Source organism: Pseudorca crassidens, chromosome 21 (genome assembly GCF_039906515.1).
Source record: "Pseudorca crassidens isolate mPseCra1 chromosome 21, mPseCra1.hap1, whole genome shotgun sequence".
Lineage (NCBI taxonomy): Eukaryota > Metazoa > Chordata > Mammalia > Artiodactyla > Delphinidae > Pseudorca > Pseudorca crassidens.
This window is the reverse complement of record NC_090316.1, coordinates 5,815,524-5,833,644: the sequence shown is the minus strand read 5'-3', so window position 1 is coordinate 5,833,644 and position 18,121 is coordinate 5,815,524. Positions and strand designations below refer to the sequence as shown.

Genomic DNA, 18,121 nt, shown 5'->3' with positions numbered 1-18,121 from the left:
ACTCCATTTACGAAGGATCCTCCTCTCCCTGGTGTGAAGAACGAGCCCACCAGTCCTGGAGAGTCAGCAGTTTGACTCACTCTCAGAAGCCCGGGATGTTTGAACGCAGCGGTGCGTTTGGCGCCCCTTCCTGGGGACACAGTCCACCTGAGCACCGGGACAGCCCTGTCTCTGCGGGCAGGGACTCCGTGCCAACCTGGAAACCTCAGAGGAGCATTGGGCTCTCTCATCTCGTGTATTTGGCAAATTGCACCATCCTTAGAAAGGCCAGTTTTGTTTTTTTGTAGCTTGTTACCTACTAGAGCCAGAGTTAGCAAACTTTTTCTGAAAAGAGTCAGTACGTATTTTAGACTCTGGGTCACATGGTCTCTGGTGCAACTGCCTGACTGCCATTGTAGCAGGAAAGCAGCCAGAGACAGTCCAGGAGCGGGTCCGTGTGCCAGTGAAACTCCACTTACAGACGTAGGCGTCGGGTGGATTCAGCCCGTGGGCCATGGCTTGCAGACCCTTACGCTAGGGTATGAGGTAGTTATACTCCAGCTAACAGGAGGTTGATGTGGTTGAACACTGGGTCAGGGGGACTGATCCCCGCTCCTGGGACCCTTAGGTTTAAGTGCAGGGGTCAGCTCTGGAGTGCATTTGACTGACTGGGCGTTTAAACTGACCTGTAACCTTTTTTTATAAAATTAATTTTGTTATTGGAGTATAGTAGATTTACACTTGTGTTAGTTTCTGCTGTACAGCGAAGTGAATCAGCCATACATATGCGTATAGCCACCCTCTTCCAGACGCCACTCCCACATAGGTCACCACAGAGCACAGAATAGAGTTCCCTGTGCTATACGGTGGGTTCTTCATAGTACTTATCTTTTATATATCATAGTGTGTATGTGTTAATCCCAATCTCCCAGTTTATTCCTCCCCTCCCCTTTCCCCCTTGGTAACTGTTAAGTTTTCTACATCCGTGACTCAATTTCTGTGTAAATACGTTCATTTGTATCATTTTGTTTAGATTTCACATATAAGCGCTACCACGATTTTGTCTTTCTCTCTCTGACTAATTCACTCAGTATGGCAGTCTCTAGGTCTGCTTGGCCCTTTTTAAAAATGCTGACGTTTATTGGGCATCTGCTGTGCGCCAGACGCAGTGCTGCTGCCGCTGGTCTGATCATCTCACCTCACCCTCAGTAACTCCATGAGTAGGAAAATCATTACTGCCATGTTTCAGATGAGAAACTGAAACTCGGAGAGGTTAAGTAACTGTCTTTCAAAGCTACAGAATAAGCCCTGGAGTCGCATGTTGAGCTCAGGTCTGACCGGCTTGAATGTTTAGCCACTGCCCCACGTTCCCTGTCGCTGAAGCCCAACGAAGACAAGGGTGGCCGCTTTCCAAAGGAGGCCTTTGCTGGGGATTTTAAAGGATGTGGCAGGTGTCAGGGCTCCCAGGGTAAGGCGGGTCCGGTGGTGAGGGCTTCACCAGAGACTTTTCCTACCAGCCCGCCTCCACACTCAAAGTGTGAGAGAAAGACTGCGGTGGGCTTGGGTTTGCATCAGTCACTGAAGATGATGATGATTCTAGGGTGCAGGCAAGGCGTTGGGGTGTCTGTCAGGTGGGGGGAGACTTTGAAGAAGCGAATCCACGTTTAGAGGATTTCTTTGGGGCTATTGGAGGAGGTGGGTGGTTAGCCCCAAACTCTGCGTTACTTCCATTCCCTTACGGGACCATCCCTTGAGCGCGAAGAAGTAAGAACTTGTATTTTCCATTGTGTTCATTTGCGTGAATTTGGAGAATCCCGGCGTCTGAATTGTACAGATTTTATTTTACAGATCAGTTTTACAGATTCATTATAAGTCCTGGTATTTCTTAAAGCTTGGCTCACCTTCCATAAAGCCAGGGCCTCCTTTGCTTTCTGTAAGGTGAGGATGAATGTTTGAGCAGAAAGAACTTTTAACTCCTTGGCAGGTGTGAGCAATTGGAAAGTACCCTGGATAAGAGGAGTGAGCTCTGACCCCAGGGCAGGGGTGAGAGTTGTAAGGCGGAGAGGGTGGGTCCCACAGGCCCAGGGCCGGTTTCCGAGGCCACTGTGACGAGGGAGCCGCTGCGACTCTGGCGGGCTTCTCCGGGCGGGAGCGGCACGGGCGGCCGGTGGGAGCGCACCTGGCCGGGGCGCAGGGCAGCCGCGGGGCTTCTCCGGGTGGGAGCGGCACGGGCGGCCGGTGGGGGCACACCTGGCCGGGGTGCAGGGCGGCCGCGAGGCTTCTCTGCTCTTGCATCCAGCCCTCCTCTTTCTCTCGTCAGGGACGGTGGTCTGAAGCGGGAGAAGGTGAAGGACACGTTCAAGGAGGAACAGCAGAAGCTGTACAGCAAGATGATCGCTGGCAACCACGAGGACCGGAGCCGGTCCTGAGCCCGCGCTGCCGCCCGGCCACCTCCGCCCGGGACGCAGGCGCCATGGGCCGCTGTGCGCACAGGACTCTTCGGGCTTCTTCGAGCCGCCCGGGCCGCTCCCAGGATGAGCTGCCTTCTTGTTCCTTCTCCGCCGAGTCGGCGGGAGGAGTGCCATTAAAGTCCCTTCCCCACCGTGCCCGTGTGGCCTGAATGCTGGGCGAGAGCCTGCCATCCCCACTCGGGACCCGGGGTGCGGTCTGTCCCCAAGACCCGCCTGTGGGCGGGGACCTCACCAGGCCAGGCCCGCCCCGAGGAAGGCGCAGCCTCGGGGCCCCGCAGACTCGAGAAGAGAACATGTGGTCTGCAGGGGCCCTCGGCAGACTGACGGTCCCCGGCCTGGGCCGCTGGCCACGGGGCCGGGTGGGCATGGGGACCGGTCCTCCCACTCCGGCCGCACTCTGCCAGCTCGGCCTCAGCTGCCCCGCTGTCCCCTGGGCTGGGGGTGTGGCGACACCTACCTCACCGGGTTGCTGTGGCAGCTCACGCGCTACCACGAGGGGAGGCCGGTCAGCTCAGCGTTGCGGCTCCAGGGCCGGGGTGGGGCGGGACGAGGGGAGCTGGAGCTGCCCACGGGGCTCCGGGTTTGTTTCTGTGAGTAAATAAAATTGTCTTCGATGGTGACTGAATTGCGGGGTCTCTTCCTTCACGCGCACGCCCCTGGCTGTGGGCCTGAGCAGCATGCTTCCCAGCAGCAGGCTGGTTCTCTGACTTGAGCCGTCGCGGAGACTTGGCTTCTGGAACAGGGACTAACGCAGGTGGGAAGAAGGTAAAGCCCTCCTGTTAGGTGTTTGCGTAGCTCTGGGTGATTTGGGATTCCCCACATACGGGTGCCGTGGGATTGGAGGTGTGTGACGGCGGGTGGAGGGCGTGCAAGGCGGTCTGGAGGTGAGGGCGGGGGAAGCGACGAGAAAATCCCCGGACAGGGCAGCAGCGGGGGCTCTGGGGGTTGGGTGCCCTGTGGGCTTCACGCAGCAGAGGGAAGCCGCTGGCCGCCTGCGCCAGCCTGTGGTCACCTGGAGGCAGGTCCGAAGCCAGGCCCCTTCCCCCTTATGGCTTCAAGGCTCGCCTGAGTTCACATCCCTCAGGGGAGAGCTGCCTCTCCCCCAACTTCTCTGTCTGTCCGTCCGTCCCTCCCCGCTCCCTGCTCTGGCAGAGCAGCCACCACACCCTTCAGGGTTTTGCCGCGGCCGCGGGGAGGGTCAGCTGTCCGAGCCCCCTCCAGCCTCGACGTGGGGAGGTGGTGGCAGTGAGCCTGGCTCCAGGGGCTTCTGACCTCAGTCTGAGTCTCCACCCAGCTGCCGGCTGCTCCTGTCCCCTGGATAGCCTCTCATTTCCTCCTACCCGCCCCTGCCAACGGGCAGGAAACTCTGTTTCTCTTTCTATTCCATTTCTCTCAAACTAAAACACTGTTAGGACAGTAAGAACAGCCTCTTATGAACTGTTTTACAAAATGTGCAAGAATAAACAGTGATTTTTAGTCTTTTGTAGGCAGTACTGTTCAGTGTTTAAAAGCTGTCTGGGGACTTCCCTGGTGACACGGTGATTAAGAATCCGCCTGCCAGTGCAGGGGACACGGGTTCGAGCCCTGGTCCAGGAAGATCCCACATGCCACGGAGCAACTAAGCCCGTGCGCCACAACTACTGAGCCTGTGCTCTAGAGCCCGTGAGCCACAACTACTGAGCCCATGCGCCACAACTACTGAAGCCCATGTGCCTAGAGCCTGTGCTCCGCAACAAGAGGAGCCACCGCAATGAGAAGCCCGCGCACTGCAACGAAGACCCAACGCAGCCAAAAATAAATAAAATTTTAAAAACCAACAAAAACACCATTAAAAAAAAAAAGCTATCTGGAATGATCTTTACAAACTGGTCTTAAAGATCAAGTTCCATTTTTAAAAGTTCCCTTTTCTTTCTGCCATTTAGTACGTTTATTTCATAATTTTCATAGGTACTTTTAAACATTTTGCTTTTAGTTTTCTCACATTCTTTTCAGCACATCTGTCTGTTGCTGATGACAGCAGAGGACTGCAAGAACCTGGTCTAGACTTGCTGCTGTGTAAGGAAATACTTGTGGAGACTAATGATTCTTTTCACTGTTACCAGCTGAGAAGGGATGTGAATTACACCCCATAAATAGAAATTTTTATTTAATGCTTGTTACAAGAGTACAGAATCATCAGACCGCTCCATCCTTTTAAATTGGGGACCCTGCAGGCCCCCAGTTATTCATAACTGGCTTGGGATAACTGAGTCGGTCTTGTATGGTTAAACCTCCCGACATTTAGGAATAACAACAATGAAGCAGGTAAAGCAACGTAATGTACAAAATACGCCCACTTCTGGGATCCCAGCACCCGGGAGGACAGGTCTTGGAGTGAAACCAAGTGGTAGTAAGTAGTGGGATGAGTACTGGCCAGCATCAAATCACCTTCCCGACCTGCTACTCATTTGCCGTTTGGGCTTTATTTCTATTTCCTGATCCATAACTTGGGACTTGGGCTAGGTGACCCCTAAGGCCCTTTCCACATCTGAAATGTCTGTAAGTTTTAAACCCCTAGTTCAGACAACTCTGAGCTGTAAAGTCATCTGGGTTCAGACATAAATGAGTTTGAATCCTCTTGCTTCCTGCAGAACACTGGGCTTGTGAAACTCCTTCAGAGGGTGTCACAACATGTCAGAGAGTCCCCAGGGTTTTAGGTGGTAGTGGGGCTGAGTGGATTTGATTGTGCATCTTGGGAAGACTTTTTTCACTGAAACGTGAGCTATTTTTTTTCCCAGCAGGTTGGTGAAGGAACTTTGTGAAGAGGCTGGTAAGATCCCCCTGACGGGAAGCTCTGTAGAAGGCTGTCTCCAGGCCGGGGCTCGGGGAGCTCAGCTTGGCCGAGCAGTCTGACGTGACGTCCAACTTCAGAATTTGATTCTTTACTGGGTCAGACCCCACTGCCGGTCGCCGCCCTGCAGCCCGATGTGAATGTGTGTGTGTGTGTGTGTGTGTGTGTGTGTGTTTTGGGGGGACGGGCCGCAGAGGCCTGAGTGCCCAGACCAGGCCGGGACGAGCCCTCGGGCACCACCCCAGCTCAGCCCTTCACGACAGCACCTCCCCAGCCATGGGCACTAACCCTGCTGTCCTGTGGAAGTCCTCCGGGTCTTTAAACCCTGGCGTTTCCTTCCTGGAGTTGACCTCAGTGGTCTGGGGGATGGCGCTTCCAGCGGTCCCTGATGATCAGAGTCCACGGCGTGGCATGTCCCATCCACCTGCTTTGCATCCCGGGCGGCCAGACTTGATTTCTCTGGTTGCACTTGCCCTGAGTGGCCCGTCGCCCGGGCTGGGAGGGCAGCTGCACGCACACTGCCTCTGGACGGGCCCAGAGACCGCCATCCCGCCATCCGTCTTGCGCTGCGCTAACCCTCCTCTCCCCCAGTCAATATGTCTCTCTCCGATGGGAAAGTTAATAAATTTTGCTCTAGATTAAAAGTATTGATCATTTCATTTGTAAACGATAAATAAAAAGGGGGAACTTTTCATCGCAGCAGGGGTAGCGTCAGGTGTGTTTTGCGGGTGAAATTGCGCTGGCTGTCGAGGGGGTGGGCTTCTTATATGCATTCCAGCCGGCCAGCGGCATTGATTTCCTATTAGTCTCCCAGCACCACCCAGTACCACATCATTCCGGTACCTGCTATTAATGGTCTTTTGATAAATAATCACTTGTAAGTCAATAAATTTTTATTAAACAGTGTGGCTCTTTGATTTATTAAAATCCGACCATGTTTGTCTGGGAGAAAAAGGATGCTGAATTGAAGTGGAGGTTTTCATACATCTTCCTGACACCGAGCGGTCACGGCACTCCAGAGAAAAACAATTGCGTTTTAACAGAAACGAAACAGCCGAGTTTGGAACTTGGGCCCAGGGAAACTTTATCTCCAGCAGCCTTGAGGCTCACTCTGCAGGCAGCAGCTGCAGGCCGGGGGCGCCGAGTCAAGAACTTGCTGTTTGCTTCCGAGAGGGGCGAGGTGCCGGGGCTGGGCCCCCGCGATTGCCACCTGGGCAGCACAGACCCTCGTGCTGCAGGCGACCCGCCGTGCACCCTGGAGTAGTCACCCTGGACGGACAGACGTTTGGGATCCATGAGAAAAGTTGGACGGTGGGACCTCTTAGCTTCCTCCCTGGTCAAATCACCAAAGTCACATCTTGTGGCAGGAAATGCCAAGAGGTGGTTCATGTGTTAGGTGGAGATCTGGCTATACGGATTATCTTAGAAAGTGGGCTAGAGAGCTGAAGATTGGAGTCTTTTTTTGGTGAGATTGTCATTGGCATAAAATTCGCTGTAAAGGATTTGGCAAGTTTTCACTGAGACTGATATGGCCCCAAACAGACTTGTGTACAGAGAGGCCCAACCACTGGGTACAGAACCAGAACTCCCAGCCCGGAGGGAAGTATGAGACCCGGGAAATGCTCTTATTAGGACTGATGGCCGTCCCCAACCCTGCCCTGATCCAGGCCACTGCTGCACCCTCTTTTCCATTCATAACCAGCGTGACAGGTGTTAACGGGAAGGGGCTGCTGAAGCGAGGGTGGCTAGTAAGAAGTTCAGCTGAGGGCTTGAATGTTTTTAAACCTATTATAAAACGTTTAAATCACATTTTAAGATGTTTTAAAATTTTAATATTTTAAACCTGCTGCAAGGTTTCTCTTGTTGCTTGAGTTCCTTTTCTGTCCTGGTCTTGGGGGTGACAGCTGCGGCATCGGGGACCCTGAAGGTGGGCAGGATTCAGGTGCGCAGGGCAGGTGAGTGGTGACACGGCTGTCCTGGAGCATGGCCCGTTCTGCCCCATTTTGAGGGGTTGCCCGAGATGCCCAGCCTCTCCCTGGAGGAGCTTTGGGTCCTGTCCCTAGGGGTTGGTCCCACCCACCCCTAGTGGGGCGTAGAGGTAAGCCCAGGCCAGAAAGCCACAGGACAGCTGTCTAGAACGTGAGTAACAGTAAGTATATTCTGCACTTCACACGTGCACAGTTCAAGTCCACTTTCAAGGTGAAACTGGAGACGTGGCCCATGCTTCACCTGGGCTTCACTTCTAGCCTTTGTTAATTCTCCCCGACTTCCCTCCCCTGTCCTTGCTCATTCAACTCTGCGTTAGGACTTCAGTGGGGCAGCTGGAGAAGACTCATCTTAGGGTTTCTTGCGCTCTGTGAGTTTCCTTCCGGGAATTCTGAGTCAAGTACATTAACTTGGGAGAGAAGTGACTCCTGCTGTCCGGCTTCTGTTCCAGCTGACGGCGGGGGGTCGGGGGCGAGTGAGGTCGGCACAAGGAGTTAGAGGGGCATCTGGCCAGCGCCAGGCAGGCACCTGCTGCTCCTGTAGGCACAGCCAGGCAGGAGGCGGCGGGGAACGGTGGACGGTGGGAAGCTCTGTTTCCCTAGAGAGTAAGAGTGGAGGCCTGAAGCTTCTAGAATGGAAGACCCGGTGATCCCGGAGACCTGTGACCCCAGGGTCCGCAAACTGCACTTCACTGCACATAATGCTCCGCGTACTGCAGACTCAGCGCCGAGGGGCGGGGACTGGGGTCGGGAGGTGAGCTGGTACTGTCGCATCAGATGCCATCCGGAGCCCTGGGGCAAGATGTTCTGCTCCCCCCCCGCCCCCTCCCGCCCTGTTTTGGGGGTCTGGACAGACACCGACCCTCCCGAGCTGAGGAGCGGCTCTGCAGGGGGGCTGAGGGCGCCCAGCTCTTGCGGCGCCTTCCCGGGCTCGGGAAGGGCTGCGAGCCCTCGGATTGATCCCCCAGCCGTGATCTGTCATTTCTCCGAGGCAGGCGCTGTTTTCTCTTGCTTCAGGAGCCCCTTCGACACCTGCTTTATTTTTCTTCCTGTGCTGACGTGACGGGAGACAGGTGTTAAACTACTTAATCACTTTAAAATTGTTTTAATTTTCTGGTTTTTATTGATCGCTCCAGCACCAATTAATCAGCTCACTGGACCAGGCAGTTAGTACATTAAAAATTGTCAGGGAGGCCGTGCATCTTGCAAAATGTCTAAAAAATATTCGGCTAGCAAATTTCGTTTTTCTTTGGCACGCAGCAGCCCTTGGGCCGCAGAACTCCCACTCTCGAGGGGCCTCCGCCTCTGGGGCTCGAGTCCGGGAGTATTCGGGGTGCAGGGAGCTTCCGGTAGGAAGGACGGAAGCAGGTGCCTGTTTCATCACTGATTTGCATCTTTCCTTCCACTTTTGTTCTCTGCTTCCAGAACAACATTGGATCTCCTTTCCCCAAGAGGGTTGGTAATTTTCGGGGATGCAGTGCTCGCTCTGGACCCCATGTCTGGACCCCAAGGACTCTGCTATCTGTAACTGCCCTTGCGACTGGCCGGGCGCCAGGCCCGCAGCCAGGGTCCCTTTCCCCAGCACTTTTAACTTGTCCCGCTGACGCCAAAGCCACCTCTCTGGGGCAGCGGCGCTGCTATACTTGGTAAACTCTGTGGCAGGTGGCTGCGGGTCACGCCGCCTTGTCCCTGGCAGCCGGCAGTGCGCCTGAAGTCCGTCCATGGAATGTTCTGGACAGCCCCACCCCGTTGGTCACCCGGTCCTGTGTGGCAAACCTTTGCCACTTGTCTTTTATCACCTGATTAACTGCTTGGCTGTACTTTCTTTTTTTAAAAATTCATTTATTTTAAATTTAGATTCTATTGGCGTCTAGTTGATTTACAAGGCTGTGTGAGTTCCAGGTGTACAGCAAAGCCATGCGGTTATACATATACATATATTCATTCTGTTTTAGATTCTTTTGTACTTTCTAAATTAAATAAAACGTGGACCGAATAAACCAGGGGCTTCCAAAATCATTTCTTGGGGGTAGAAATTTGTTTTCCGGTTTTCCCATTTTTGCCATTTTTTGCCACTCACTTTCCAAAAGCGAGCACCTTATATCTTCTGTGGCAAATGAAGTATCAAGCAGCCTGTCTGCGTGGTCTGAGTTGCTTGTCCCCTTCCAGTGGGTACCACCCTCGCAAGCATCTCTCACCCATCACACCCTCTTCCTTCTACTCCCAGCTGACTGAGGGAAGCTCTCTTTCTCTTCTTCCCCGCTTCCTTCCCCGACCCTTCACTGTTCAGTCTGGGGCCCCCTCTGGAGCCAGGGCCTGCAGCCCCCTCTGAGCCGGGGGCAGGTACAGGCAGCGCCCGCCTGTGGCTGGGGGACTTATCTCCCCCGGCACCCGGCCGCACCCGTGCTTATTAATTGGTATATGACTGGGCTCGGGCGTATAATCTCATATTGATTTTCCCTCCGGACGCCACAGCTTTATTTGCTCACATCTGCCCTGTGTTTAATTGGTGCTTTGCTCTGGAAAGGAGGGATCTTATCGGCCGGTTTGGGTTCTTTTCCTGGGGCACACAGGCACACACACACCCTCACACTCAAGTCAGTGGCCCAGCCCGGCTGCTCCCTGCCCCTCCCTCAGTGAGCCATTCCTGGGGCGGGGCGGTGGAGAACGACCCAGAAGGGCAGGGCCTTCTGGAGTCTTCCCGTCTTTACACTTATCCTCACGCGTTGTACTTGATCCCGCCTGCAGTGAAAGTGCCTGTGTGAGGCTTACTGGGGAAATGCTGGCTTTGGAGTCGGACCTGGGTTCAAACCCACCTGCTCTCCGTGTGTGGCCTCGAGGCTAACCTATTGCATTTTTCTGCACGGCAGTACCTCCCTTTTTAAAATTTTATTTATTTATTTAATTGAAGTATAGTTGATTTACAATGTTGTGCTAATTTCTGCTGTACAGCTTGCAGTATCTTCTTTATCTGAGAAAAAGGCAGCATACCTGCTTTGGAGGATTCTTGGGAACTATGGGTCAGTCACCACACACAGTGCCGGGCACTTAGTAGGTGCTCAGTAAACAGTGGCCCCATTCAGCCCGTGCTGGTGTGAGAGATCATAGCCTTGTGTGCTGGGAAGAAAAAGAAAAAGGTGTCTCTGGCAGCCACTGTGTCCCCACGGGGTAGGGAGCATGTGTCCCTAGGCCCACGGTGCAGGGAGAGAGGCTCTGCCCCGACGCACTGCTGTTACCACCCCCTTGTCTGCGGCCAGCACCTGGGCTGTGAGGTTTTGTTTTTCTCTTCTAACCACAGTCCCGCATCTGGGCGGTCCTGCACCCCACCCTGGGGTGTTCATAGCAAAGGGAAGACATAAAGGCCAGAGGTAAACACGAATTTCCTATTGACACAACATTAATTCTCCTGCTTGGACAGGTGAATGTGCTTTCACTCACTTTACCAAGATTAATGATGTGTGTTTGCCCACTAAGAGAGGCCTAATGAAGGGCCCTGAATGAGAGCCTTCTGGGTTGGCTGTGGGAAAGAGGCCGGCAAGCTGCTCTACGTGGGGGGCAACCAGCCTCTCCACCACTGCCAACATCACCGCCTTCCCCCTGGAACGAGTAGGACGAGACAACTGTTGGTTTAAGAATGTGTCCTGGGGACTTCCCTGGTGACGCAGTGGTTAAGAATCCGCCTGCTAACGCAGGGGACACGGGTTCAATCCCTGGTCTGGGAAGATCCCACATGCCGCGGAGCAGCTAAACCCGCGCGCCACAACTACTGAGCCTGCGCTCTAGAGCCCGTGTGCCGCAACTAGTGAGCCCATGTGCCACAACTACTGAAACCCACGCACCTACAGCCCGTGCTTTGCAACAAGAGAAGCCACCGCAATGAGAAGCCCGTGCACCACAACGAAGAGTAGCCCCCGCTCGCCGCAACTAGAGAAAGCTCGTGTGCAGCAATGAAGACCCAACGCAGCCAAAAAATAAATAAAAGTAAAAAAAAAAATTTCCACATATCAAAACATTAAAAAAAAAAAAGAATGTGTCCTGCCCCAGGGGGTTCTGCTTGAGGTTAGCCCGCCCAGCCCACCCCCACTGTCCTCTGAAGCTCTCTTCCCACCTGTGCAAACTGGGTCCTCGCCCCACCTGCCCCCAAAGCTGTCGTCAAAGGTCGGGTCAGCCTCTGGTTCATTGCTCTGAAGAGTGACAGAGTATTGGAGGGGCCAGGTCAGGGCATCTAAGGTGGGGCTTCTGGGAGAGAAGCATCAGGACCACCGAGGATGCTCTGAGCCCTTAGGGCAGAAGGCTCCTGGGCCTGCAAGTGACTGGTAACAAGACTGGATCTGAGCAGCTTCTGTTCTGTTACTCGTAGACTCGGCACAGCTCAAACATGGCAAGAAGGGGCCTGCAGCTCGACTCTTCTCAGCAGAGCAGCACAAGACAGATGATAGAGGAGGCTGCAGGGGGTGGCACAGCAGGGGGTGGCACGGCAGGGGGTGGGAGGCGGCTGCTACTCCAAATCCTGGACTCTTAGGGTCTCTGGAGGATTTCCTCAGCCTTGGGGGTGGGGCGGACAGACCACCCATCTCCTCCCAGGCAGCCTGAGCCGGCAGACATGCCGCCACCCACCGGCCGCAACATAAGTGTGGCTCCCCACCAGGGCTAGGCGCTGCTCTCATCAGGAATCTGATCACGGCTTGGAAGAATAAAAGCTGGGGATGGGAGGTTTAACCCAGTCCCTTCCTGTCACGAAGGATGGTCCATTACCGGGGGCCAGAGCCGAGAGAGGAGAGCTGGGGAGTAAAGAGGGGAAGTGCGGGGACAGCTGTCAAGGAAGGAAGGCAGGGAAACCCGAACCCAGGGCAGCTCCCCTTTGGCCATCTGTCCCCATGTCCCTACAGGCTCCCTGGCAGGGCCAGCCTATAAGCAAACAACAGGGGTAAAAGAAACATTTTTTTACTCCAATAGTGTTCTTTGAGCTGTAAATTATAGAAACCCAGCTCAACCAGACTGAAGACAAAAGGGTGTGTCTTGTCTCCTGAAAAGGCTAGGCTTGGCTGAAACACTGTCACCAGTTCAGTCCCGCTCTCAGATCCTCTTTCCACCGGGCTGGCCCCTTCCCGGGCAGGCCAATGGCCAGGCCACTTGGCGCTCCAGGTAGAGAGGGAAGCGGGCACTCCCCAGAGCAACCTGGTCCTTCGCTCATTGGTCGGGACTGAGCCGCGGGCCCATCCCTGGACCAATCCATCACGTGACTGGGGAGGTGGCATTCACTGATTGGCTTAGAGTGGTGTCAATCATCCGTGCCCGGAGATGGGGGTGGGTCGGCCTGCCCACACAAGATCAATCAAAAAAATGGCAGGTAGGTTGTTCTCCAGGGTGGCCTTATCAGAGGCCGCAGGGGTCCACACCCGGGGAGCCCAAACCACAGAAGCGCGCTGTGCCCTTTTCCTCCTTGCAGAGGGGAAGCTGCCGTTTACTGGGCAGTGCACAGTACTCTACAGTTTTCCCGCAGCTGGGCTGCAGAGCCCTCTGCCCTGGCTGTTTCCACCGTGGCATGTGGTGCCCCGGCCAAAGCAGCGCTGGAACTGCAAGGCCAACGCTGCTTTCTCTTCCAGAACATAGAGGCAGCGGGTTAGCAAATTCCTTAGTTAGGGCAGGGTCTCTCCCAAGAGCCCTTGGAGGTTTGAGTGTCTCAGATCTTTTCATAGTATCACAGGCACAGGACTGATGCCAGTGGCAGCAGGAAACCAGAAGGGTCCTGCCATCTCTCTGTCCTTCCTGAGGAAGAAGACCCAGACCCTTTGCACCTTTTCTTGCACCCCTGCTGCGTTCCCTGGCTATGTGGGTCTTTGTCTCCTGGGCAGGAAGGAAAAGTTGTAGAATTCAGCGTGGGTCACAGAACAACTCAGGGAGAGCCAACGTGAATTTAAGTCAAATTGGGCTTCTAAGATCACCATTTGCCAAATTTGTCCACTGCCAAGTCCTGGGGCACTTGCTAACCAGGCACATTCCAGGGCCACACCCGCCCAGAATATCCCGGAAAGGCCCTGGGTATCTGTATGTCTGACAAGGCCTAGCGTCAGGCGAGCTTAGGAGACTGCCTAAATGAATATTTTCTCTGGCTGTGGCGTGTCTGCTCCATCCAGGGACACTGGCCATCAATTATAAAGCATCAGAAACCATACCGAGAAGAACGGTGTTCACTGTAACCGTGCACTGCAGTGCCCTTGAGCAGGGAGCCTTTGATGAGGGGCCCTCATCTAGTCCGCTTGTGTCCTCTGTAACTTGCAGGTCCTCATACACCTGGCAGCTGACACAGCCCTGGCCTTAGAATGGAAAGACAAGGAGTTTTGACCTTGGGTACATAGATTCATAGCATTTGAAACCACGTAAAACACAGTTGGAACCTGACTGTGAGCAAAAGGAGAGATCATTCTGGGGACAAGAAAGCAGCTGCTACAGGTGCTACAAGGCACACACAGCCCTCCCAGGCAAGGCCACGGCCACCTCAGGTGCGGGACGAGGCTCAGAGAGGCCCAGAGCCGAGACGCAGGGCGGCAACTCTTAGCAGTGGCTGACAAAGGAGAAAGGGGGATTTCAGAAGCACAGGTCCCCGTGGGCATTTGGTGATGGGATAGAAAGCCCAGCTTAGGTCAGTGCATCTCTATGTATCTAACAGTTTTTTGTTGAGCACCTAATTTGGGCCAGGCTCTGTGCTCTGAGAAAAGGAGGGTCGTCCATACACACTCACACGGTCATGCCCGCCGTCCATCTTCTCGCGCCTACAAACCACCTGGGGATCTGGCTACGAATGCAGATTCGGATTCGGGAGGGTTGAGATGGGACCTGCGAGTCTGCATTTCTAACAAGTGCCCCGGGGAGGCTGCTGCTGCTCGTCCATGGACCATGTCTTAGGGTATCGAGGCTTCAGAGCAGGACGTATAGACCCACATGCCTTCAGGGATCAGACAGGGGATGGACCCTGTGGGGACCAGGCCGGGGATGTGCCAGGAAATCATGAGGGTCACTCACGGCACCAGGCTTGCTCGGCCTACAGACCAGCTAAAGTTTCTGTAAATGCACTGTTCTGCCCCCGCAAAGAAACACGTCTGCAAACTGAATTCAACCCTCAGCATCTGACTTGACTCCGTGGCCCAGAGTCCAGAACCTCAGGCTTTTGGCAGGTAAATGAATCTGGTCACACACGAGGCCTTCCATAACCTCCCGATAGCAGCTGACCTGCCGGGGCTTGAGTACTTATAGGAATGGGTAGCTGTGACTTTGAACCTGCCTGTCCCACTGTGAAGAAGACCCGCTTAGGACTGGCTCTGCCGCTTCCTGGCGGAAGGAAGGAGAGGGTGTGAGCACGCCGCTATGGGAATGCCCGCCCCCTTTTACACCTTGCAGGTGACTTCAGTGCATCTTCTGCTGGGTCTTGCTGATAACCATATCAGCTTCACTTTACAGATGAGGAGACTGATTTCAAGAGGTTACCTAACTTGGTCACGGTGACCCAGCGACTACTTGGTGACATGGGGACCCAGACTCGGGCCTGTCGGCCTCCACAGCCCTCTTGAAATAACACAGCAGATACTGTTGGGTGTCTGTATATGCCACGCATGCTCGTGAGCTCTGATCTTACAGAGACCGTGAGAGGTATGTATAATTACTCCTATCTTACAGATGAGTAAACTGAGGCTCAGAGGTTAAGTCACTCGCCCAGTGACACAGAGAGTGGTGGCTCCAGTGTTCGAGCCCAGCTCTAACTGAACCCAGTCCCCTCTGCCATGCTCAGGCAAAGACTCGGGCTGGCTGGTATCTGGGCTCAAATCCTGGGGGTGGCTGAGAAGGAGGAGGGATTGCCAGCAGTGAGATTTCAGTCCCCATTCTTTTCTTTGATTGTTGCCATCGGGATATGGCCATTCGGAACCTGCTAAGACACTGTCATCCCTAGCTTCAGCCCCGCCCTGCTCGGGACACGTCAGGTCTTTCCTACACTGGAAGCCGCAAGCGGGAGGGCTGTGGACGGGGCAGAGTCTTGCCTGCCTTGGGAGCCTCCTGGGCTGCTGGCAGGGCAGGACTCGGTCGCTCTCAGGAGCCTAGGGCTGAGCGTCTTTCTCTTTATTCATCCCACAGGAGAAAAGTTTCTCCTGTGGTCAGAGGGAAGTTGCCAGAAGCATGAATATTCTTAAGGTCGTGTAGTTTTCTTTAACTCAGCACATACAAGAAGGCCCTTTGTGACCAGGAATGGAGAAGGAGAAGGGGGGTGCTGTGACTTATGATTTCTTTATGATGGATGAAGTGAAATAGTCCTGAGTTCCTCCCAGCTACACACACACACACACACACACACACACACAAAAACACGAGTGTGCTCGCATCCACAGAGGGCAAAATTTATCCAAATTACCCTCGGGCATCTGGGCCATTCACCTGTGGCTCTTCTCCTTCAAACTGGGAATCTGGTCCCTAGATGAGGCCTGAGCAGTGCCTCTTCCTCGCTTGGCCCCATACTAGGGAGCAGGGGTGAGGTAGGGGGACTCCAGGAAGGCTGGAGGCCTTGACTCAGAGGTTCCAGTGACAGGTGTCCCAGAACTTGGACATTGGAGGAAGTTTTGTTTAGCTCAGCAAATGTTTCCTCGGCAGAAAAAATTTTCCCTTCACTTGATATAATACTGACCCCAGACAATGTGACTCAGACATGCAAGAATTATAGCTATAATAGAGTGTTAGGATTGTAATACACTTACGAAGAAGGCATACGAGCCCAGTTTTCTTGTCCCTGGCTTCTCCCCACGCCTGCCTCATGACTTTGCACCTGCATTATGTTGAAAGCCTCCTCTGGCCAGCAGACTCTCCTCAACGTGCTCAGGAAATCCTGGGCCCCGTCTGGCTCACAGAGTTTTTCGTCTCTGTGGCTGTACCCGGAGGGTCCTTGGGTCCTCCCAGGTGGCCGTCCGGCCTGCTGCAGCTCAGGACCCCCGTGTCAGCTTGTGGCCAGGAGCACACAGGCAGGTGCGTCCTTATTTCCTTCCCACCTTACGTGGAGAGAGACCGAGTGTGGGCCTCATTGTGGAATGAGGATCACAGCTCAGAAGCATCCTATGTCTTCTTGTTATGGCCCTCCATCCTCCGGGTCCAGCAGGGTTATGATGAAGCCTTGGTGCCGCTGTTTCCAAGAGGCCCCGAGCTGGGGTCTCCCTCCCACCCTCCTTCCCGCTCCAGGCTGACTGCACCAGCCCATTCTCCCACCCTTTGGGGCCCAAGGGACCACAGAAGGACTTGCTGGGACAGCAAAGGGGGCAGGCTTCTCACAGCTCGGAGGCCTCCTGGAGCTGTCATAGACGGTTACAGATGGAAGGTCCTGAAAGCACATCTCATCCCAGCCTCTGGTTTTACAGGAGAGGCCTGCAAAAGGCGCCGCCCCTCGCGGTAGACGTGAGGGCCTGGGCGTCAGCTCAGGTGGCCTCATCCCACTTCTGGAACTTGGTGTAGGTACCTTCTGGGCCAGTGTTTTCTCATCCATGCAAGAGGGACAAGCCCTCCTCCCGGGTTTCCGGTGGGGTCACGTGACATCGTCGGGCCTTCCACGTCGGAAGAGTTAGTAGGTGTTCAGTCGTTGTCATTGCTGCTATTCTCTGCCCCGGGATCTTTTCCTTACGGTACCGAATTCCCCACAGATAATTTCCCCCATGAGGCCATGAGCTCCTACAGGTCAAGGACCCTGCTGAACGCCTCTCGGGCTTCTGTACTATGGCGCTGCCTGGCGCATACCACCGAGACTTACCCACGCCTGCAGAGCCCTGTCCCCTGGGGGCAGAGACGCTGCCCTCTGGAGGGGCCCCCGGCAGCTGGCTCGCCTGGGACCCCACAGGCAGTCTTTCGGAAACACGTGAGCCATGGGGAGGTTTCTGGGACTTTTATTTTTACCCTTTATTTGTTAAAAGCCAGTGAAGATGGGCGACTGCTTGGTGCCTTTTGTGCTGCATTCCTCTAGGGCCTCACCCACCCCGCCTGCTGCCGCCCCCGTCCTTCCCACCTGCTGGGCAGCGCCCTCCGCAGCACCAGCTCCAAGGCCAGGCTGCTGGGTGCTCCCGGGAAGGGAGGGTTGTGGGTTCCATGCGAACCCCTCCCGCCAGGTCCTCTCCTCTCCTGCGGGGGTACCCCATTGGAGGAACAGGGGGTTCTGAGGTCCCTTCCTGCCCCGAGTCCCTCCCCGGCGGGATGCTCCCTTCTCTCTGGGGGTTCTGTCCGTGCACTGGCAGGCACCGAGGGGAGCCCAGGTGGGAGGCTCTGGGGTGCAGCATGGGTGCCGGCGTTTCCCACCTTCTCTCTGCCTCTTACCCCAGTGGGCGCTTCTAATCTCTTCCCGTCCTGGGTTGAGGGATCCCCTCTGAGGGCAGAGTGGAGAAGGGATCACAGGAGGACAGCTCCTCCCAAGGGCACGATCCTTGAGTTGGGTGTCAGGGGTATTCCTTCTTTGCTGGGACCCATTTCCCCTCCCTGGGGTGGGTTTCCTCCCGCCTGGATTAGGTTTTGGGCTCTGGCCCCTCAAGTGGGATCCTTCCTGTGCCAGGGTCCGAGGAGGGTCCCTGGACATGCCAGCTCTTCTTCTGCAGTCAGCCCACAGGGAGACCCTTGCCGGAGCCAACGGTTTCCCTGGGGGAAGGCTCCCCCGCCCCCACAACTGCCACGGTGGCGTGTCTGGGACCCCACAGCCGGTGTCCTGGCCGCAGAGCCTGATCGCTTTTCAGCTACCTGTGTACTTAGACTCTGCAGAGCTGGCAGGGCCAGGCCTGGGCCCACAGAGGTGCAAGACGGCGGAAGGTGTGCCCGGTCTCAGGACAAGTTCACGTCTCCCTCTT

General features: G+C 55.0%; 1 protein-coding gene across 4 annotated transcripts in view; it reads left to right on the top strand.

The window, feature by feature from the left end:
• Nucleotides 1-3,070, top strand: part of GPAT4 (glycerol-3-phosphate acyltransferase 4) — a 31,504-nt gene extending 28,434 nt beyond the window's left edge. For all 4 annotated transcript variants that reach the window (XM_067721944.1, XM_067721948.1, XM_067721946.1 and 1 more), the window contains one exon: nt 2,300-3,070. In XM_067721944.1, the coding sequence (XP_067578045.1) occupies nt 2,300-2,408 (109 nt within the window). In that variant the 3' untranslated portion in view covers nt 2,409-3,070. The remainder of the gene's footprint in view (nt 1-2,299) is intronic.
• The last annotated feature ends 15,051 nt before the right edge of the window (nt 3,071-18,121 follow it).